Consider the following 23,570-nt stretch of genomic DNA (forward strand, 5'->3'; position numbering starts at 1 on the left):
CATACGTTGCAGGGCTCTATTGTCATCTCATGGTCCACTTGAGTCTTTAGAAACCTTCTAGTAGAATTTCAAGTCTTCTTTAGGTATGAACAATATTTGTCTGCCCAATATGAATTTAGAAAGTCTGTCTCTCCAGCAGTTCAGTGTTGCAGCACTCCAGCTCAGAAATAATATAACAAAACTAATATCAACATCTGAAATGAGGAATGACTGACTGAGCACCTTGTATTTCTTGAATCGTGTATTTATTCTAACAGTATAGATTTATATTATTTACATTGATTATGTTAAAAAATACTTTAAAGGTAAACACAAGTGTTTACCTTTAAAGCATGATTAGTAAATTGGTCAGCAACTGTTTGTGTGTGTGTGTGTGTGTGTGTGTGTGTGTGGTGTGTGTGTGTGTGTGTGTGTGTGTGTGTAGGGCCATTCTTTCAGCTGCTCCAGGTGAGTCTGAATCCTGAAGGCAGGGTGGCGTACTGGGCTTGGAAAACGATGTAGACTTGATGGGAGGAGGCTGTGAACGGAGCAATGTTGGTTTCCTGAACAAACAACACAGAGGAGAAATTAGTAATGCACTAATATATTCCAACTGTCGATCACAGATACTGTATACAGTGAACAGTATCACTAATATCTCACACATACACTGTAATATACACTCTGTAACTGTCATTTTATCAGTCAAGTCAGTCAGGCTTCTGTATGTTAGTAGGTCAGCTGCCTGGTACATTAAATCCATCAGTGCTTGACCCAACCAGCTACAGACCTATTAGTTTGGCAGATGATGATGACAAGATGCCTAAGAAAAGTTGCCGGCTAGGTGCTTTGAGGATAATCGACCCAACATTTCACACCTAGATCAAATTGGATTTATAGGTGCTGCCCTCTCCAGTCTGCTACATTACAGCTAAAGTGGTGACTTTTTTTTTTTAGATTACATACCACTCCACAGTAAGGTCCAACAGGCGGCGAGGAGGTGTTTGGACCATCATACAACTTCAAAAAGTTGTTCTGGCAATCTCCAGGGTCAGAAATACTGATCTGGGCAAAGGTGATGGTCACCACACGACCTCTGGGTGCCAGGATGCTCCATTCACAGTGGGTATTGTTGGGATAGGTGCCTGGGAAGTTGGGACTTGAGAATGAACCATGGTCTCCATACAGAGTGCCACCGCAACCTAGTACACAAACATATTAAACAAAGATGATCATGCTAAAAGAATAGCAAGGTGAAAAAATGGGAAGCAGTATTATTACAAGCAATAACATAAAGCAGTGTGTGTCATCTGTTTTAGGATTAAGATATGCTAAATGGTGACAGCAACTGTTTTAGTCTTTGGTTGGAAACCAAAGCTCTTTCATGGATGTTTCATGGAACCGGCTTGAAAATCATTTATATAAACAGCTCGGTTCTGACCGTGAGGTGACGATGTCCACGTGGCCTCGAAGCCATCTCGGGAGTTGGAGAAGTCACTCTTGAAGCGCAGGTAGAGCTGGTTGGATTGTGGGAAAATGGGGCTGGGCAGGGTGCTGCCACAGAACCGACCAATCATTGGTGAGTCTGCTGTGCTGCCATTACGGACCTGAGAGACAACACAGAGTTTTGACACTGAGTCGCATTTAATTGTATTTGTCTGAAAATTTTATTTGTAACTAGGGCTACATACATCTTCTTATTATTATTACTGTGATTATTGATAACATGAAGAAGCTAAATGCTGAATGTGGTCAAAATGTATATGTCTCTGCATGTGTGCTGGTTGCTTTACCTCCAGATAGTCAAAATTACAGATGCTGTGGCTTTCAACATCAAAATTGTTAAAGAAGAAGGAGATGTGGTTGTTCTGTGGTGCCTTCAGGATGATGGTGCAGTCCATGTTGTGGGGGTAGATGTCAGGCCAGCCTGGACTCTTCAAGGTAGCCGTATTCCTGTTCGTATGTTCTGCTACAGCCTGGAAACCACCACCACAGGAACTTATCAGGAACTAAGTACCTCAGTACACATTATACCCACAGTTTACAGATGTAATTTGGTAGCTAGTGAAATTTTTTTGAAGTGTGTTCTGTGGACTGGTTCTGGACAGGTATGTTGGATTTTGTCAAATGCTGTGAGTCTGATGCACATGTGACCTCTTTTGACAGCTACTTACTGGTAGATTAATGTACATTCTCTTTTTTTTAAAAACCACACTTGCACACATATAAGTGATATACACACATCTAAAGACTTAGTTGTTAAAAAAAGAAATAATAGATATACAATAATGTCTGACTATTAGTGCTTCTACTTGAGCGGGGTGTTTTTGGTACCGTTTTTTTTTATCTTGCCACAGGTTTTCAGCAAGTACCTACCTGCAATCTGATAGGTGAAACTCAGGCCATTTCCTGTCATGAAGGCGTCAGATTTGAAGTGCACATGGATTGTCCTGCTGTAGCTGTAGAAGTCTGGTGGATGACCATCTGATGCACAGAACTTATGTGACTGCCCATAGTCTCCCTGGAAACCGTGATAGATACAGGATGTGAATTTAACATTAATTCATTATCTACTAGTAAATTTATTCATGACTTTCCACTGGGATTTGATCTCCCCAGTGTAGAGTAATTTTTGATACAATGGTAATCAGTGACATTTCTCTGTGGATTTCACAAATATGGCTCCACATCTATAAAAATCACAATTGTACCTGTCAGCTAAATCATATTTGCTTTGCCTACGGGTGGTTTGTGGCAAATGCTGTTGGGCAGAAATGCTCCCAAGGCAGAGAGGGTGACCCATTTACACCCTGTCAACTCTGACAGATGTACAACAAAAATATAGTGTAATGTAGATTAATTATATATTAATCCTAACTGTGTTTGTAGCCCTCCAATCATCATTCTCCATATTCTCCATATTTTTGCATATGATACAGCACTTTCTGGTCCAGTCCCTGTCTGGACTCACCGTGGGCCAGTCCTTCATCTCCAGATAGTTTGTGGAGCAGCTCTGGCTGGGTTGGAGCACAAAGGTCTGGATTGACACTTTGATGGTTTCCTGGGGTGGAGCATCCAGGATCCAGCGGCAGGAGGTGTAAGGAGGATAGGCGCTGGGGAAGGAAGGCGATGTCAGGGTCTGGACGGTGGACGTGGCGTTCAGAGCCCCGCCACAAATCACTGAAAGCAGACACATCAAGAGGGTTGGAAAATGCATAAAAGTAAATGTATAGTAGCCACAAGAGACAAGTCCCAAGTATTTTAATGACTTAAAATAGGATGCATTCTCCATGTAATGAATTCATGGTCATCCTCAAATCTGCTGATCCCAGCCTATCTAGGGCTTTATCAATAGTGGAATTCATGGTGGTATTTGTAGTGTATTACAACGCAATCCTCTCCATTTATCCTGAACACTGCCAGTAACTGGTAATGTACATGGTACTGATTGGTGACCTAAAGGGGAAATACAGTGGAGGGTAAGGCAGAGCCTTGGAACCAATTACCAACTCTGCCATTCCTCACAGATGTTAACTTAGCTGGATGCTGACACTATAAAGCTTTTCAAATGAAAATGAAGGCTTGTCTCTGTAGCGAGTAGAGTGCCTGTACAAGTAGAGGGAGAGAAGAAAGACTCTTACATGGCATAGCCCTGTAGGTAGCATTGAATCCTCGTCGCTGTACTGAGCTATCAGTGACGAAGTGAATGGTCAGGAAGTTCCCACTCGATATAAAAAAAGCAGGGATGGTGTTTCCACAGAATGTACCAACCAGAGGGAAGTTAATGTTGTCACCATCGTACACCTGAAGAGATACACATACAGTTACAACACATGACAATGACAAAACAAATCAAAACAATTATTTGTTAATTCAATTACTACTTCTCACTAGTAACCTACAAATGAAAGTAGTTGGACATAATTGCTTGTGGGTTGTTGCAACAATATGACATAGCATCACAACAAGTAAATTATATTCCAATGAAGTAAAAGTGATATTTGCCCTGAATATTGAAATAGCTGAGGGTTCTTTACTTTGACATAGTCATAACGGCAAGTAGAGGAGCTCTCCAGTTCGAAAGAGTTGAAGGTCAGGTTGATAGCCCTGTTGACCGGCATCTCAATGGTCCACATGCAGTCCATCCTTGGCTCATAGCGCCCATCCAGGTTTGGATCTGGAGAACCAAACATGCCCATGGGCATGGACAGGTATCCACCACATCCCTGTGCTGGACCTGCAGGCAATCCAGAAACAAAGACTTGACCACTTTCTCAATGTTAAAATGTGTTATACCACAGGCAACTGCAGACTAGCTCCAAGTAGAAAAATAATAGCATCCAGGAGGATAAATGTATTAGTGTGCAAACACACAATTCCACAAATGAGAAAGAAGCAGATAGTCTAATAGATTTATAGTCTAACAGTCAAAATCTAAATGTAGAAGTTACCACAAGTTTCACAGTTTTTGTTTATTGCATGCATGAGCTGCAAAAATTGCCACTCCATCCAGTAATATTAACCTACCAAGTGTCTCACTGTAGGTGGCTCTCCAGCCAATCCCATTCACTGAGGCATCTGTCCTGAAGACGATAAACAGCTGGTTGGTAGAGGAGCGCAGATCGGGTGGGAGTGCTGCACCACAGAATTTCCCCATCAGAGGCGACAAGGTGTCTGGTCCATCGTAAACTGCAACATAGTCGTAACGACAGGAAGAAGACGCCTCCAGATGGAAAGTGTTAAACCTGTGGAGAATTGAAAAAGCTTGGTTTTTTTTCTTAGGATTTTAAAGATCTTTGCACCAACATTCTGATTCAAAGTCACACAGTTACAGATTACTAGGAGGACCCAAGTACAACCACCAGTTTGTACTGTGGCCACAGAGTACTACCTTACACAACAGGAAAATCATACGATCATGGAATGATTGTGTGACACAAAATGTAAAAATCCTCTCTCTGTGTATCTGAAAAAAGTATGTCACAAATACATGTTCAGTTCCCAGGTCTAGTCTGGAAATCCAGTTAATTCAGTTAACGCAGTCTTACTTGAGATCCACCACTCTGTTTGTTGAGACCATGATGTGATAGGTACAGTTGATGTTGTGGTGGTAGTTCGTCATGGAGAGTGCTGGACTGCTCACTGTACCCATAGTGCTGTTGAAGAAACCACCACATGCTGTGGACATACACACACACACACACACCACACACTCAGAGTCATTGCATGTAACCAAGACTTTTGTTGGACATACACCACATAACAGTGTAGTGTTTTAGCTGTAGCTGTTCAGTAATAGGGGCGTAAGCAGCTGGAATGTGGCTATGCAGAATACATATATATATACTGTTCTTCCATTCTTTAGGCCACAGTCTCCTCATTTACATACTGAAAAGCCAAATGTTTTATGGAAGGTAGGGAGGCAAATGGAAAAACAAAAAGACATCTCTATCTGCCCCTCTCCAATTTTTCTCCAGTCTTATCTACATTTTTATTTTGAGCATTTACAATTAAGCTTTTCTATTCTCCGAATTCAGGTTTTCAGAATTTCATTCAATTTTCATTTAATAAAGCAATGATCCTGCATCTTCTTTACTCACGAATGGCTCTGTATTCTGCCATGAAGCCACTGTCGGAGACCACAGGGTCAGAGTAGAAATGCAGTAACATGGGGCCAAAGGTGGAGAAGGGCCCTGGGATGCTGCTGCCACACAAAGTGGCAATAGGAGAGCCACTGGTATCCAAGCTGTAGATCTTCAGCCCATCATACAGACAGGTGGAGTGTGCTAGATGACAGACAGGCCACATACTCAACAAAAAATACAGCAATACAAAACATTTACTCTTGGCTCAGTGTCGAAAAGCTCCAAAATCTTGGGCCAATCTTGAGATCATATCCAAACATGATTCTTTGTCCACATGTTGCTAATGCACAAACACTTGCCTTCTACTTGGAAGCTTTTAAAGGTGATAACCACCACTGTTTGTTCTCCAGCGTTAATGGTGTAGTTGCAGTTGGAGCGGTCGGGATAGTCGGCTGGATAATTTGGAGAAACCACGCGACCATTGGGAGCTGTGAAGTTTGCGCCGCATCCTGATGAGGAGAAGACGTCAGACTTTCTTAGCATTTTGCAGGGACTGTTACCACAATCTGTTAGTAGTGGTAACATTCAATGCTACACCATAGCCTCAATATGAAGCTGCCTCAGCCGCCTGATTCTTACTGGTGGTGAAGGAGGCTGAGAAGCCTCTGCCGGTTGCCTCAGTGGCCTGGAATCGGCTTGTGATGATGTTATATGGAGCAACGATGGGGCCTGGGGCCACTGAGCCACAGCCTGTTGACAGCAGAGCCTCAGTATTTTGGGTCTGACCTGACCACACCTGTAGGAAAAAACACACAGATTGAAAAATCATTGTCAAATGGAACATTGTTTTGGATGTACATACTGTACACATCTGAATGATTTATTAGACAGCTTTGCAGATTGCCTGTTTCAAACTACAATTAAAGGCAACTCTCTAAATTTGTAAACATCATGTAAAATAGCTGAAAGGAATCAGCTGGACTGAAGAACTTAACATTATCCTTCTCTGTCCTTTGAGCCTCACAGCCTCTGGTCTCTGAACTCTGGATTTCTGCCCAAATCTCTCCCTAATCTTTCTCAGTGTTTCTCATGTTTTCTACTTTAAATAAAATATGCTGGAAGCCTAACTGTATGTCAGTGACATGAATTTAAATGTAGATCTCAGGTAATCTCTGTAGCTCAGAACTAGTACCTTGATGTAACTATTCTGGCAGGTCCCACTGCTGTCTGGAATCTGGAAATCACTATTGAAGCTCATCTCCAGGTGGTTTCCTTCATGGGCAATGATCTGCCACGAACACTCCACATTGGCAGGGAAGTTCTGGGGATAGTTTGGAGACTTGATTGTTCCATTATCAGCATGGATCACCCCTCCACAGCCTGGCCGGAAACAAATATATGTGATTGCACAGTGCATGAGTTAGTTAAAGAACATGGACAAGATGTTCATTTAGCTAACATAAACTCACCTGAGGAATCAGCAGACCAGGAGGCCACAAAGCCTCCTCTGGACACACTGTGGTCAGCCAGGAAGACGACCGCAAGCTTGTTGGACCCTGACTGGATGGTTCCTGGGGAAGTGGTCCCGCAGTACTGGCCAATAACGGGCGACCCGGGGGATCCTCCGTTGAAGATGGTGACAGAGTCCCAGCCACATGTAGAGTGAGGCTCCAAGTTGAAGTAGGTGAAGGTTAGCTGCGGTAAGACAGGGGAAGTGTAGGTGAACATGCAAACAGTGACCTCTGCCTCAGCAACAACTACTCATGCCTCACTACTCTGGTACACAAACACTACAGACACTGTGTCAGCATAAATTCTTATCAGTCTGAGTCACTTGGTGCACCGGGCTATGCTGCAGACTCACTGTGATGGTGTGGCCCATCGGAGCCTCTAGCAGCCAAGCACAGCGACTGGGGCTGGGGTAGATGGTGGGGTAGTTAGGACTGGATATCACTCCTCCCTCACCTGTCTGCCAACCTCCACACTCTGCAAAGAGAGAATGATCCATATAAGGACAGGGACGGTAACATTATGACTGCTACATTAGACACTGATCCTATAATGTAAAAATGTAGCCTATAGAAAGTTAATGAAGCTTTCAGCATCTGACTTACCAGAAAACATATACTTGGCTTTAAAACCCAGGTCTCCCTGTGAGGTGTCAGTCTGGAATTGGACCCAGAGCTGTGGGGTAAAGACCACAATGGGAACTGGGGGAATAGTCTGCCCACAAAACCTGGCCAACAGCTCCCCATCGGAGTTTCCTGCAGGAGGGGAGTTAAACAGTGGAAACAAGGTTGATATAACATTATAAAACAGTATATCACCCATCCATCCATCTCATCACAGGACTACAGTGAATGCATGAAGGAAAAAAAAAAATACCAGTGTCCTCTGTGTGGTACTCACCTAAACGGAACTGGAGGTAGTCTGACTGACAAGTCTGGTGGTTCTCCAGGTGCATGTCTTCTATCAGCACCACAATGGAGGAATTGATGTGACGTGGGTTCTGGATCAGCCACTCGCAGTTGAGGTTGTTGCTGTAGTTGGACACCAGGTATCCGGGGGAAGTGAAGTTTCCACCCGTTGGGTTGTTCAGGATTCCGCCACACTCTTAACAAAAGACAACATGGAAATGTAATTAGAGGCACAGACAGACAGACTTACAAAATATAGAGACAAACACCACTTATGAAAATACTTCAGTGTGTGACAATGAGGGAAGAGGAAATATTACAAACACCTCTAAGTACGACACAATTAGAATTTAACAATAGCAGAAACAACATCCTTCATAATAACTATAAAGTTCAATAAACGCTTGAACACTAATTCAGTTCCAACAAAAACTGAACATTAGAGCCTATGACAAATTTATTGCAGAGTTGTATTAGATTACATTAGGTGTACTTATTAATAACCTGGTAATTGAGTGTATTTAGGAGGCCAAATAAACACTAATAAACATCATGATGCCATCTAGAGGCTACAGAGCATTTCCTGCATATTAGCCAAGACTTTTTTTTAAAAGAAAACAAAGATAAACATGTGAGTCATGTCTCAGACACATTAGAGAATTCCTTTAGCATATATGACAAGGTTGCCCGTAACAAGCTGTTGTTTTGTGAGTGATATGTGGCATTTATCCTTGACATAGCAACTTTCTGCTTTACACGTGTTTAAGTTTAAGCGATAAGTATAAAATAGTTCAGTTTTAGTTTTGTCCAAAGTAACGTCTAACCTGCAGGCTCCTGAGAGGAGTAAGATGCCGTGAAGCCACCATTGGACACAGAAGCATCAGTGCGGAACACAACAGTCATGGTGTTTCCGGAGGAGCGCACCTGGGTGCCCGCTGGTACTGTACCACAGAATCGCTGCAGGCGAGGGGCATTGTCCGCCAACCCATTCAGTACCTAGAAGACACACAGGTTATCAGGGTACAAGCGTAAACAAGGGTAACAAATTTCAGTATAAAAACTATGTGTCAAACCTGTTTTGACTCAATCTTAAATGTCAGAGAGCTCAAGATAAGCCAATTAAATATTTCCTCGCCTTCTTCAAAGCAGTGTTAGGTAATTTATTAATTGCTGCTGATATAAAAGTACAAATGAGGAGTAAACTAAACTTGAAAAGGTGATGAAAAAGTGATTAAACATAAGGAAACACTGGCAGAAAGAGACTCACATCAACGTAGTCAAATGCACAGGAAGTACCGGAACCTTCCAGCCGTAGATCGTTAATGGTGAGCGTGACCCGGCGGCCTGGTGTCACCACCAGCTCCCAGCGACACACCCGGCTGTGTGGGTATAGGTTAGGGTAATTGGGAGAGGAGATAGTTCCTGAGGGAGCATTCAGCTCTCCACCACAGGCTGCAAGAGGAGGAGGGGAAATTCAAAACAAAGAGTGACATTCTCTGAGAAACTTATCATTTAATTCTTTAGAATGTCCAAATCACAACTCAACAAAGCATTTTTACTTTGCTCTGGCTTATCTCTGGTGACGATACTTAGATATTCATGTGTACTTTATGAGTAAAAATCATGTAAATGTAATGCAGCATGTGATCATGCAACAGATAATCCTTTTATAATGATCTGTACCTTCAACGCTGGCTTCAAACGACAGACTGAAACCAGGTGCGTTTCCACTGGCGTCACTGACAAACCTGACATAAGCAAAACTGTCAGACGTGTCCAGGGAAGCTGGAAGGTTACTGCCGCAGTGTCGGCCCAGTAGACGCCCTACACACACACACACACACACATTACAACACAGGAAATTTATGTGATAGTGGGTCTTTGATTTCTTCCTTCTGTTTATTCCTTTTTCATTTAATTTACATATAGAAACATAAATGTATGCAGGGTAAATAAATGACGGGTATGACTGATGACAGTGAAAACAAATCTTTGTTTTCTCACCTGAGGCATTGTACTCTCTGATTTCCACATAGTCAGCAGTGCATCCTGGAGTGGACTGCAGGCTGAAGTTCCCATAGCTGAGGGTGAGGTAGTGCCCTGTGGGTCCCTCCAGGTACCACTCACAGCTGGAGCTGTCAGGGTAATTGGACCCTGGGAATCCGGGGCTGTAGATCGTACCCCTCTGACCTATGTAGGTGCCACTGCATGTTGCTGTGAAGGATTGGAGATTTAAAGTAAGAGTAAAGCCATTAGTGTTTGACTCTTTTTTTAATTTTAAAATCCTAATAAAAGTAATTTTCGCTGCATCAGTTTCCCATTTGAGTGAAATGAGTACAAGTTTTTAGCTTGTCCAGCCTGAGCCAGTTACAGCATGTCATAATTAGAACTGTATCTATATCCAAAAATCAAAGCCTGGATTTATTCATCTTCACATTGTGCGGGTTGATGTTATCTGCTTACCCTTGGAGTACTTTGCCTTGAAGCCTTTGTGTGTTACACTAGTGTCAGTACGAAATCTGAGCAGCATGGAGGAACCTGTTGAATGTTGGGTAGATGGTCGCGTATTGCCACAGAGCCGGGAAATTAAGTCAGCATTTAATGTTGAGCCGTCACGCACCTCCAAGTAGTCGTAGACGCAGCTGAGAAACAAAAGAACGAACCTTCAAATTCAAGTTGTCATGTGAATTTCACTGTAGTCTATTTGCAAGCATATAAAGGTTAAGTTAAATCTAAGCAGGAATTAGCAGGTATACAGCCTAAAGAGAAAGTACTAGCTGTACCTGGTTGTGGGCTCAATGTAGAATTCATCCTCAAAGTCAATTTGGACAGCTTCTCCGTTGGGCACAGTGATGACCCAGATGCAGTCAATGTTCTGGGGGTAGTTCTGTGGATAGTTGGGTGAAGTGATGTACCCTGGAGGATCATTATGATTTAGCTCAACGAAGCCTCCGCATGCTGCACAAAGAGAAAGAATATGTTTGTAAGGGTCCTCGATGATTTAGGGTTTTAAACAATAAGTATGACGTTTCCATGGAGTTACTTATTTGGCTGTTAGTTAGTAATTAGTTACTTACACTAAAATGAGTAGAACTATTATTGGATTCATGAGCATTTATTCAGTATGGACACACTAAATCTTAAAATACGTGGATCATGCCTGTGTGTTTTGACTCAGAGCATAATGGTTTTTGAGAACAAACTGAGTCTCTTTTAAGTCTCACCCTCCACACCCTCCCCTTCAACTCTGCTGCTATTCCCTGAGTAAACGTGTCTGATAGTTTCTTAAAACCTCTTCTCTGAGGTGATGGATCTAGACAGTCTCCCTCTGTCTGAAAATGTTCAGTTCAGGAGCATAGTGGGACTTAAAATCTACCCACCTTGTGATAGACTACCACCCAGACCAGTATATATACTAATAAAGCCAATGATTACTTAATGGCATTTTATGACACTACAGAACAGACTTCAACAGTGTTAATGTTGTGATCAATTCTACTGTGACAGAAAAAGTAGAAAAAGGAGTGGCAGTTGTACCCTGACTGTGGGCCTCAAAGGTCAGTTTAAAGCCGCTGGCCTCATTAGTGGCATCAGACAAAAAGCGAATAAAGAGGTGGTTGTCAGTAGTCTGGATAAGGGATGGAGCACTTGAACCACAGAGACGTCCACCCAGCAGTGGAGCTGAACTATCCGGACCATTCCTAACCTGTGGAGACAGCAGCAAGTAGATAGTACATCAGTTTAACTAGCTGATTAACAATCCACTGTTTCAAACCCCAAATACATGAGCAGGGATCATACTGTGCCTAGAGGAAGGAACAATCTGCTAATGAGATGAATCCTCTCAGGATTAGGGCACATGATTCTGATTCAAAAGAGACTCAGTCTTGAAGATATACCGAAGAGGCTTCAGTGTATAAAAGAACAACAGCTCATAATTAGTTCATCTAATGGTTTTGAACCTTCATACATAATATACAGATTGCACATTATTGCTCATATTTTGTGTACCTCAAGGTAATCTCCTGAGCTGCATCCATTTCCATAGCCTTGAATCTGGAAGGGGCTCTGGAACGTGACAGAAACCCTGAAGCCGGGTGTCACCATCACGTGCCAGCTACAGTCCAGTCCAGGCAGGTAGTTCTGGGGGTAGTGCGGACTGCTCAGCACACCCCTGTCTACGTGCAGAAGGCCACCACAACCTGAAAAGTCAGAAAAGTATTATCATAATAATTATTAATTATATAATTATTATTGTTGTGGGGTAGTGACAATAGTAGAGTGTGACAGGAAATGTGTGAATAAACATTACTACTACACCTTGCTACCCCAAAGTGATCCATTTTATTCTGTGCATTGCTCCCATTTCAACTGTAACCTACAACTGATGTTTACTGGCATGTGTGGAGTTTTTTGTTGCAGAATACTGAGAGAAGCATACATATGATGTTAATGAATTTGCTTCTGGTATATGACCTCTGGAGTAGGAGGCATTAAAGCCCCGGCCACTGACGCTGCTGTCTGAGGAGAAGTGGATGTACATTGAATCTCCTGTAGAGTGCAGAGAACTCGGAGGTTCCCGACCACACACGCTGGCCAGCACGGGGGACAGACTGGTCTCGCCTGGGAACACAGACATACACAAAGAAGGGAATTACAGTCCACAGTGGCATGCTGTGTGTGACTCCACTCAGGTTTGGTCACTTCTCTACAGAAAAGGCTGTCAAGGCTCACCATCTCTGATGACAAGACTGTCAAAGTAGCAAGTGGGGTAGTCCTCCATGTCCAGAGACAAGATGTTAAACTCCACTGTTGAGTCTGGAGAGCGGATCAACCAGGTACATTCCTGGTCATGAGGGTAGTTCTCAGGCCAACCAGGAGAAAAGAGGAAGCCAGGGGTCTCCCCCGTCATTAGGATTCCACCGCATGCACCTGACACACAAACACACACCCACAGAAAAAAAATAAGTTAATATGCAATATTGACTTGATTAATTGTATCTTGGGTTTAGAGTTAAGCTTGTGTTAACCTACTCGCATTAAGTCTACCTCTGTCACTGCCATTATCCTTGTAATTCTCCTCCACTCCTCTTTTTGAATGTGCAGTAACATACCGCATGCATGTCTTACATATAAAGTGTCTCAAAAGGACTGCTGCGTCTGACCTGGTGTGATAGTTGGTGGTGGTCCAGTGTCCTGGACTGCAGTCCATTCCACAAGGAAGCCTCGTCCACCCACCACCGAATCCGACTGGAACTGCAGGGTGACAATGCTGCCAGTGCTCCTCAGGGGAGGGGGCAGGTCCAGACCACAGAATGTCCCAATGGGATAGTGCTGAACGCTAGAGCCATCAAATATCTGGAGAGAGACGAGATTGAGGGCAGAATGGAACCTTAAGTGTCTCTTATTTATTAATGCAAAATCAAAGGATACAATGTAATTTCACAGTACACACAATCTTACTTTGAGGTTGTCATAGTAACAGTCATACAAGTCCTCGATGTCCATGTCCAAGAAGCGGATCTGGATGAGGCTGTCCGCCTCCACAGTGATGGTCCAGCGGTAGTGGGCATTATTGGGGTACGTTCTGGGATACAGTGGGGATGCTATCTGACCAGACTCCCCCGTCACATCATTACCATACACTGGGAAACAGTGAGGAAAAAGTAGGATTTCTTATTCTCTTTTCCTTTTTTTGTTACAGTTGTATGTGAGTTATACATAACACAGCTTGTACATTGAGACAGTTCCATCAGTAAGATATTTGTAGGTGCAATGTAGTAGTCCAGACCACCAGAGACGGTATGGACAGGTAGCTAGTTCACTCACTGAAACTCCAGTGTCTAAGATTCAATGAGTGAAACTACTTTGTCTAAGCGCAAGTGACAGACACTCACAGTGTGAGAAGGTGGCTCTGAATCCGGCTCCACTAATTGACGCGTCGGAGACGAACTTAACCCACAGAATGTGACCAATCACAGAGGTGTAGTTAGAGGGGAGCGAGTTTCCACAGAAGCGGCCGACCAGGGAGCCAGTGGAGTTGCCCTCTCTGATTTCCAGGTAGTCATTTTGACAGCCAGCGTTTCCCTGCAGGTGAAAGAAACTGAACAAAAGACGAGACCATTACTGATATTCAGTACTGAAGTATCCTTTGAATACAAAAGCTAGTGCCAGTATCAGAGGATGCAGAAAATGAGAAAATGTGGAACATTACAACCCTCACGCTCAAGTGGGATGATGATGGTGACAAAACCAAGCACAGATTACTCAATTAGTGAATCAACAGAAATTTGATAGGAAAAAAAATATAATTAATAAATTTTTCTTTTCTTTTATCAAGAAAAGTAACTGTATTGATCAACAGAGACTGGACTCTCTCTCTGCATCTTGCATCAATCCTGCATTGGTAGACAGCGGTGATTATATTTTCATTATCTGGACCCAGTTATTGCCTGTGTTTTCTTTTGGAGTAGAGGAGATCCATTAAATTGAAAGTCATGTTCTTCTAGTATGAGACTTCAATCAATTAGATTCACTGATTCGGAACTGATGTCCCTTTTACGAATGTTTATTTTGAATTAATTGCATGATGCTACACAGTCAAGTGCAAGTGTGTCTTTAGTATAGAATCTAAACTGAATGAACAGCCAGCATCAGATATCTGGACCCCCTCATTCTGGGAAGAGGTCAAAGGTCATTGTCAGAGTTAGCAGGAGAAAGATCAGGGAGGACGCCGTCAGAAAAAGCGACAAAGGGAAACTTGACTCCAGAATATATCATCACAGATATGTGTGCTCGAGGTCGTGTTCAAACCAACTAACATAAATGAGAGCTGCAGACGGTTTCCTGGTGAGCTCCTGATGGTCCACACACACTCCACATTAGGCGGATAAGCGTCTGGATAGTTAGGACTGTTGAACGCGCCACTTTCCATCACCAAATCTCCTCCGCAACCTGAGCAGAGGAAGTGAGAAGAACAAGTTTCCCTGTAAATATCAGTATCAGTATGATATCAGAAATGATTCTGAATTAGCAGTGATCCGTTCTAAATGTATCCAGTGAGAACTGTGTGTCCTGCTTTGTCTTACTAGAGGTGGATGCTGAGTAGGAGGCTTGGAAGCCTTTCCTGGAGACAGAGCGGTCAGAGATGAAGTTGACCACCAGAGAGTTACTGAAAGATGTCACTGGGTGAGGTACTTCAACGCCACAGTAGCGCCCTGAAATTCACATTATATTTTCAAGACTACATGTGATTTCAGTAATTGAGTTGTTACATTCAGCCAAAATAATGTGTGAAAAAGGGTCACAGCCTCTCTCTCTCTCTCTCTCACACACACACACACACACACACACACACATACAAAGTAGAACTACCTATAGTGGGTGCTTGGTAGTTATCTCCATCCAGGATCTCCACAGCATCATGGGAGCAGTTGGAGTAGATCATTTCTAACTCAAAGTCAGTGAATGACAGGGTGACATGGTTGACTGGCCACAGAAAGACAAAAGTCAAAAATTAAAACATTTCACACGTAACACAATGTATTCAACAAACAGGTTTACTTTTAGCCTCGACTAAGGCAACTTACATGGTTCCTGTGCTCTGATGATCCAACTGCAGTTCTGATTGGGTGGATATGGTGCTGGGTACCGTGGCGACGCAATTGTCCCTCCGTTACTGTCTGCCATGATGGTTGTACCACAGGCTGTTGAAAACACACAAACAAACTACATTACATGGTCACTGACTTCCAAACATTGGTAACCTGAAGAGATAGCTTGTGTAAACTAACTGATTGATACAGCTGATGTCTCAATAGAATGGTGAATAAATGCAGTAACAAAATATCCAGAGTGCATTTTCTGAATGGCAAATTAAAATTTAGCTTAACCACAACACAACCCACTCTCTCTGCATATATAGCTTGTTGAATTTAGTTAACTAAGTTGACTGCTGGACATTTGTGCAGTTCACTTATCGTCTTAATATGTCATAGCATAAGTTAGTACTGAAACAGGATTGATCGATTAAAAGATGGACTGATGGGGTAAATATTTAACCCCATGTTCATGTGACTGAAACAGAGGTTAAAGAAGACCCACCCTCAGAGAAGTAAGCACTGAAACCACGGTGGCTGCGACTGGAGTCAGACCTAAAGCGGACAAAGATGGTGTTCTGGGTGGAGGTGATGGCGGGAGGGAGAGTGGTGCCACAGACACGGGCAAGCAGTGGAGAAGATATGGTCGGACCATCATGGATCTACAGAGGGACAGATATATATTTGATATTTTTATTTCAATCACGACAGAATAAACGGTCAGTGGCAAATAGACTGCATTACAGTCCAGTATTTGGTAGTTACACATCTGAAATAAAATAATGGAGCCTACATTCAAGTGGCAAGTCTCAAAATGGCAAATAAGCTGGACTTGTGGACGCAGAAAATCATTTTGACAGTGAGGAGAAACCCTTTACGACTGCACAGCAAGTCAAGAATGCTCTCCAGGACATTTGTCAATGATCAAGAAACAAAAATAACAAAATGTATACTCCCAAATAAAATAGGGTCAAATAAGTCAGAAAAGAAAAAAAAAAAACTAAATCCTAAATCATTCACTCACAGCCACGTAGTCCCAGGTGCAGTTGCTATGATGTTCAATGTCCAAGTCAGAGAAATTGAAGAAGACGCGGTGGTGGGAATCTACACTGATGACCCAGGAACAGTCCACATTATTGGGATAGCTGCTTGGATACGAAGGAGAATGGATCTCCCCTGATGGTGCTGTGACTGGGCCTCCACAGCCTGCAAGAAGAGGGGCAGTTAATCAAAGGTTACTTAGAGCGCTGGTGCTGGTGAATAACTGCAGTTTAAACATAAAAATGTTTCTGAGTTTTTGAGGGTTCATCCATACCCATGGCATACCTTGAAAACTCAAAAACCTCTGCTATCGCAACTTGGCACTTTTACTCAGCATGATGCCTGGCTCCCCAAGAAGACTATGTAATGTCATGCTATGTTTACCAATCTAACCCCGTGATGCGACACATACAGTCCCTAATATTGTCTGGGATTCTGTGGTAAACTGGCACAGACGTATGGCATATGAGTGTACACTCAATGATGTTCACCCACCTCCCTGGACTTCAGCCCAGCTTGCATTGAAACCCCGACCACTGACGTAAGCATCAGACTTGAAGCGCACTGTGATGAGGTTGCCGGTGCTAGAGACCTGCATCGGGCTGGATGTGGTGCTGCAGAGCTTGGCCAGCTGAGGGGCCGACAGGTCTGGGCCTCCATACACCTGAGAGGAAGTCATAAATAATTGTCTAAGGGCCAGTTGCAAAGTATAATTCATGTATTATGCCAGGTCACCAGTTACACGGCTGAGTCATCAATGACACCATTAATTTATTGAGAAATATGTCTATATCAACACAATTATCTTCATGTAAAACATATGGTTAGTGCTTGGGTAATGAATAGTCCCCTTTGGACAGACAGTTTTACAAGGTCCAATAGAAAAGCTCAGGGAAGCACAGCTAGGTTATACACTAATGTTATTCTCTATATAAGTACAAGTCTGAGATGCTTACTCACTAAGCCTCTTTGTATCCTGTGGGACACAAGGCTAACAATTTTGAGGTACTTTACTTACATGCATCCACTTTATGCCACTTTACTCCTCCACATTTCAGAGGGAAATACAGTACTTTATCCCCACTTATCTAGAGTAACAAGACCATAGTAACATATACATAAATATATATAAAAGTATATATACTCATTAACTTCAACACAAGAACATCAGTTAGACTTTTGGGTAAAATGTTGAATGATCTTTCTGCCAGCTTATCAGCTTATTTCCCAGCTGTTCCTAGCACTGTATTTGAGTGAAAAGTCGCTTGGAGTTCTAGAGGTGGTGAACAATTCAGCCAAAACCTAGCAGAGAGACATCTTACTTCCAGCACATCATAGTTACAGTCCTGGTGGAATTCCACATCAAACTCATGGATGGTGAGGGTGATGCTGCTGCCAGCTGATGTGGTGATATACCAGATACACTCCCTGTTTTCTGGATACCTGTTGGGATAGTCTGGGCTGTTGAAGGAGCCACTGGGACCCGAGAGTTCTCCACCACAACCTGCAGGGACACACACCAGTCAGAGGGGACGAAATGGTCTATTTTAAATCGTTCTAACTAAGTATGCAAAGTTCCAAGCAGACAGTCAAACCAGGGTCAACATCTCAGTTCATCTGAAGATATATTTTAACAAGAGCATGGGGGAAATTAGAGCACATGAACTCTGAGGACTCTATTTTGGTGCCAGTACATGGCAAGGAGCATAGCTTTGTATGTGTAAGTGGCATTTTCTTTGGACAGTTTGGTATCTGGTATCCAGGTTGAGAATCTTATTCAGTTTTTTCTGGTATGGTATGTCATTGTACAGATGTCTATTATGATGTTTACTTATAGTCAGACTAAAAGTCTAAAATAAGCCCCTGATACTTTGTTGATGATGGCAATAAATGGCAGGCAATATAAGAGAACAAAGCCATTCTTCAAAATACTGGTAACTGGATATCATATTCTATGTGTTTTTTAATGCATATTTTGAATTGTCAAAATCTTTCAAAGTACAAATCTCTGTATGTAGTGTCCTAAAAGACATTTGCCTCTTACCATTCTGGTACCACATCATCTGGAAGCCAGACATTGACACAGAGGAGTCTGATCTGAACACCATCGTGAGGGCTGAGCTTGTGGTGCTGTTGGCTGGGGGCGGTGTGTATCCACAGAATGTACCAATCAGAGGAGCTTGATTGTTGGGCCCATTATAGAGCTAGGGGAGTAACATTTGGAGAAAGTGGTGTGAGTACAGAGAGTAAGTGGTCCTTAAATAATCTGGTTGAATAGCATACATTTGTGTACCTTGACATAATCATAGTTGCAACTACTGGTGGCCTCCAGCTGGAAGGTAGTAAAGGTGTAGTTGATGGTGTTTCCAGTAGTGGCCTGGATGGTCCAGCTGCAAAAGGAATTGGCTGGGTAGTCGTTGGGAAAGTTCAGCGACTCCACCACTCCTCTGTGTCGATTTGCGATGAGCATGCCGCTGCAGTCTGAAAACAAACACAACCAAATGCTAACACACAATGCAATACAATGCAGAACAAATGTAATTTGAATTTGTTTTTGTTGGTATCTGGGAACTTTGGCCAGCATTTGCTTAGATCATACAGTCATGTGAAAAAGAAAATACACCCTCTATCACATACACCTTTACATATCAGGACATAATAAAAATTAATCTGGTCCTTAGTAAGGTTCCAAAATTATTTAAATCTAACCACAGGTGTAACACAACACACAACAGACACTTGTCATTATTTATTTAACAAAAATGAAGCCAAAATGCAGAGGCCATATGTGAAAAACTAAGCACACCTCATGAGTCAAAAGCTTGTGGAACCACCTATAGCAACCATAACTTGACTTAATCGTTTTCTGTATGACTTTATCAGTCTCTCACATCATTGTGTACACTGCATGTTTAATCATTTTGCACTATCCAGCCAGCCTGTGTGTGTGTGTTTTCGTACTAGAAGTATATGATGCAAGGAAGCCTCCAGTGCTGACGCTGCTGTCAGTGCGTAGTTTGACGTAGAGTTGATTGCTGGAAGCGCTGAAAGTGCTGGGCGGCTGACTGCCACACAGTCTGGCTAGCTCTGGAGCACTGCTGCTGTTCCCATCATACACCTGAACACACACACAGATACAGTCATTAAATTGTGAAATAAGGAAAACAAGATTTACAAAATCCCGGTTTTACTCCTCAGGGTACCCTCAAGTAACAATGTCCAGTATATTACTCACAGCCAGGTAATCATAAGAGCAGGAGGCACTGGACTCCAGGTGGAAATCGGAGAAAGAGAGGAGGAGCTGGCTGCCCTGGCTGGTCCTGATGTTCCAGTAGCACTCAGAATTAGGGTGGTAGGGCAGGGGGTAGTTAGGGGACGAAAATCCCCCAGATGCAGTTGTCAACGTCCCTCCACAGCCTTGGAAAACAAGGGATGAAATCAAATGGGCACATAGGTGTGTGTGTGTGTGTGTGTATACTTGTACTGTACTTGGCTATCTTTGTGAAGACTTGAACTGTAGCTTACAAGTGATCTTACGGTGATCTGCTAATTGAAGGTTGGGGATGTCTTTCTAACAAATCTCTCATTACAAAAGTATTACCACTCACCAGTCTGTGAGCCATCCCAGTGGGCAGTGAATCCGCGACGCGTGACGCTGGGATCAGAGCGGAATCTAACCCAAAGACGGTTGCTATGGGATACCAGGACTGGAGGCCTCTGATTAGAACAGAACTTACCAATCAAGGGAGATGTTTCGTAACCACCATCCCTGCAAAAGACAGTAGAAAGTCAAAATGTCAGCAGTTATATTGAATACAGAAAGCCAGATGCATCTCCTGGGCAACTTAAAATTCACACAGTTCGGGGCATCTGGTGGCTGAGTGTTTGAGAACATATCTTGCTGTATAAATCCTGCCAAGTTTCTGGTTGATTTTTAAACAACAGCATGCAGAGCCATGCAGACATAAAAAATTTACCATCTAAAATTTACAGATAGATGAAAAAAGGCTCTTCTTCTCCACCTTAATTCTTTCCTTACCTGATCTCTACAAAGTCAAAGTTGCAAGAAGGAGGGGAACCCTCCAGCTCAAAGTTGGTGAAGTTCAGCATAATCTGCACGTTGACCTGCACAATGATCTTGAAGATGCAGTCTCTATTGTTGGGGTAGTAGTCAGGGTAATTGGGTGAACTAAAAGTCCCGGAAGAGGAGGTAAAGGTCTCACTACAATCTAATGAGAGAGAAAGGTTTAAACAGAGCTGTAGTTATTTCTCTAAAAACAACATGCTTGGGCTTTCCAAGTTTCTTCCATTCATTTAATTTTTTGGTATGTGGTTTAGGTTTGTGTTGATTATGCAAATGATAAGAGCTCATGAATGTGTACCTGTTCATGAATAGGTGGAATTCATCAGGTGGGAACGAGTGATTTACAACAAAATTGTCTGGTTCAAGATGGACAGACACCGAAGAGATTAAGCATGATTTCAATCCCAAATTTGTCACCCCCAAATACCTGTACTTTTATTTCATTATATTGAATTATATTGGTGTCATTTTGTAATTATTAGTGTAATTCTGTAATGTTATAGTGTAATTGGTATTTACAAAATTAAATTTAGAATTTCTATGATGAATTTATCTCTGTAGTTTTAGCATCTGGGATGAGAGGTGAAACATCTTCAACCATGACCTTGTTGTTTCTTATAGTCCCAAATATATCCACTAAAATCTGCCATAATATTGTCTGGCCAGTTTCTTGTGTACCTGTGGTAGCATTGATGGAGATGTAGCTGGCAGAGAATCCCTCAGTGGCTAAACTTGCGTCAGACACAAACAGCAGGGTCATCAGGTTGTCAGTGCTGGTAATGGATGGAGGCACTGAACGCCCACAGTACCTGCACATACAAAGCACCACAAATCTCTTTGTGAATAAACTGAATGCAAACACACACACACACACACACATACAGTATTTATCGTATACATGTACCTGCCAATCTTGGTTCCAGTCTGCACCGTGCCATTGTCATAGACCTCCACGTAATCATAGTTACAGTTTAAGTGATACTCCAAGTTGAAGGACTCAAACGACAGCCTAATCAGGTTGCCTGGTGTAACACTGATGTACCAGGTACAGTTGGCACCATGGGGGTAGTTTGTGGGGTGGCCAGGGCTCGTAATGGTGCCTGAAGGACTGGTCAGGGTATCACCACAACCTTGTATGGGAAAAAAAAGACAACTGGTCAACATTTGAGATCAATAGGCTTCTGAAAAGGTTAAAGTTTGCTTTGTACAAAATACTGAAAATAATTTTGATTTTTGTGTCATGTTAAAAGCTGCAGCTACAGTTTCTGAAAGGTTTCAGCAAGTTTAAAAGTACAAGTAAATGACAATGTGGTGAGTAGAACGTGACCCAGAATACAGCCATGAGAAACTTTTTAAGAATTATATTATATATTTTTATTATATATAGTTTTTGCTAATTATGATCATCTATGGTGATATACAAATGCTTTTTTTTCAACCCAGGAAGGAAGTCTTCTCTCTCACCTTCCAAGGCGGAGCTATAGGCTGCTTCAAAGCCATGGTTGCTGACGGAGGAGTCAGTCTTGAATTTAATGTACATAGATCTCTGAGTGGACTGGAGCCTGGGGGGAATCTGTATACCACAAAATTTCCCCAGCAGAGGAGAGCTAGACAAGGAGCCATCCCTGACCTGTAAGACAGAGGAAACATACACCATTATAATATTATGATTATTATAATACTACCCCCCTCTCCATCCATCAGCCTATCCACCCATAATGTATACCATATATGTAGTATTATTTACTATATAATATACATAGCATTATTTACTCAAGAAAACTTTCATGTCATGTTTGTGTCACTGCACATGTATATGCAACCAAACAGACACACAAGAGTAAAACATGGGTTATGAGTTAGACCTATTGTAGATAAACTGGCGTATAGTTTATTATCTATGTTTATGTTTTGTGCACAATAACAGCAATAATAGAAGCAATGTTATGTTAAGAAGAAGAAGAATGGTGTGCATATTATTCGTTATCAAATTTGAAAGGAAAAAAGTAAACTGATTCTGGTCAATTTCATATTTGGGTCCAAGTTTTTTATTGTATGAATTGGTTTAATGTTCATTTACCTCAACAAAGTCAAAACGACAGGAGCCTCCCTCAACATCAAATGACAGGAAGTTAAGGGTAACCACGTAGCCCTGTGGCTGGTTAATGACCCATTCGCAGACCTTGTTGTGGGGATAGGCGTTGGGGTGGTACGGAGAGCGTAACTGTCCAGTCCCAGACAAAGTACCTCCACAAGCTGATGGTATTTATTGTTGAATAAAACATAATTAATAAAAGCATTAATAAAAGCATTCATTAAGTATAATATATTATGCAAAATATATATTGCAGAGAAAGCAAAACATAAACATGATGTCATATCGCATGTGTGTAAATGTAAATATCTCACCAACAGAATAAACAGCCCTGAAACCAGCCCGGCTGACTGAGCTGTCAGACCTGAAGCGAATCCACAGGAAGTTGGATGATGAGGTCATGGGAGCCGGCAGGGTGCTGCCACAGTATTTCCCTATCAGAGGGTCAGTCTCCGTCCTGCCATCACGAACCTGGAAAGAAAGGGGGTAAAAGAAGAGGAAGGAAAAGTGTTGAGAAGCAGTGTTAATTTTGTCAATGAAGCCTATAGCAAAAAAAACTTTGTTGGTGAACTATTTTTCACAAAACACAAGACTAAAACTAAATCAAAAGTTACCTTTGAAAACAATACGGCTTACTACATTACTACACTGAACAACCTGCAGGTCGATGGCTGGTTGAGAACGTTGTCTCTCCCTGTTCAGATGTTGATTTAGCTGCCTTGCATTCCGTAACATTAGATCTCTTTAAGTAATATCATTTGATGTTACCTG

At 42.3% G+C, this 23,570-nt stretch overlaps 1 protein-coding gene across 1 annotated transcript in view; it reads right to left on the minus strand.

Annotated features, from left to right (window-relative positions):
• Positions 1 to 223: 223 nt before the first annotated feature.
• The window catches only part of cubn (cubilin (intrinsic factor-cobalamin receptor)), a 40,753-nt gene continuing 17,406 nt past the window's right edge, over positions 224 to 23,570 (minus strand). The window contains 51 exon segments of the mRNA XM_018698813.2: positions 224 to 542; positions 946 to 1,181; positions 1,421 to 1,586; positions 1,773 to 1,919; positions 1,921 to 1,955; positions 2,356 to 2,500; positions 2,951 to 3,159; positions 3,621 to 3,783; positions 4,017 to 4,216; positions 4,507 to 4,724; positions 5,028 to 5,157; positions 5,580 to 5,765; positions 5,924 to 6,073; positions 6,204 to 6,360; positions 6,757 to 6,944; positions 7,034 to 7,259; positions 7,429 to 7,550; positions 7,679 to 7,828; positions 7,974 to 8,177; positions 8,806 to 8,977; positions 9,249 to 9,433; positions 9,665 to 9,805; positions 9,986 to 10,195; positions 10,445 to 10,623; positions 10,765 to 10,939; positions 11,519 to 11,687; positions 11,993 to 12,183; positions 12,458 to 12,604; positions 12,716 to 12,913; positions 13,147 to 13,339; positions 13,445 to 13,626; positions 13,879 to 14,084; positions 14,803 to 14,935; positions 15,070 to 15,198; positions 15,356 to 15,469; positions 15,571 to 15,687; positions 16,085 to 16,241; positions 16,604 to 16,785; positions 17,116 to 17,284; positions 17,943 to 18,124; positions 18,665 to 18,824; positions 18,914 to 19,101; positions 19,582 to 19,738; positions 19,856 to 20,037; positions 20,229 to 20,389; positions 20,660 to 20,849; positions 21,383 to 21,513; positions 21,609 to 21,834; positions 22,169 to 22,334; positions 22,785 to 22,960; positions 23,114 to 23,270. Of these exon segments, the coding sequence (XP_018554329.1) occupies positions 435 to 542; positions 946 to 1,181; positions 1,421 to 1,586; positions 1,773 to 1,919; positions 1,921 to 1,955; positions 2,356 to 2,500; positions 2,951 to 3,159; positions 3,621 to 3,783; positions 4,017 to 4,216; positions 4,507 to 4,724; positions 5,028 to 5,157; positions 5,580 to 5,765; positions 5,924 to 6,073; positions 6,204 to 6,360; positions 6,757 to 6,944; positions 7,034 to 7,259; positions 7,429 to 7,550; positions 7,679 to 7,828; positions 7,974 to 8,177; positions 8,806 to 8,977; positions 9,249 to 9,433; positions 9,665 to 9,805; positions 9,986 to 10,195; positions 10,445 to 10,623; positions 10,765 to 10,939; positions 11,519 to 11,687; positions 11,993 to 12,183; positions 12,458 to 12,604; positions 12,716 to 12,913; positions 13,147 to 13,339; positions 13,445 to 13,626; positions 13,879 to 14,084; positions 14,803 to 14,935; positions 15,070 to 15,198; positions 15,356 to 15,469; positions 15,571 to 15,687; positions 16,085 to 16,241; positions 16,604 to 16,785; positions 17,116 to 17,284; positions 17,943 to 18,124; positions 18,665 to 18,824; positions 18,914 to 19,101; positions 19,582 to 19,738; positions 19,856 to 20,037; positions 20,229 to 20,389; positions 20,660 to 20,849; positions 21,383 to 21,513; positions 21,609 to 21,834; positions 22,169 to 22,334; positions 22,785 to 22,960; positions 23,114 to 23,270 (8,565 nt within the window). The 3' untranslated portion in view covers positions 224 to 434.

The sequence above is a fragment of the Lates calcarifer genome, linkage group LG24, assembly GCF_001640805.2.
Source record: "Lates calcarifer isolate ASB-BC8 linkage group LG24, TLL_Latcal_v3, whole genome shotgun sequence".
Classification (NCBI taxonomy): Eukaryota; Metazoa; Chordata; class Actinopteri; family Centropomidae; genus Lates; species Lates calcarifer.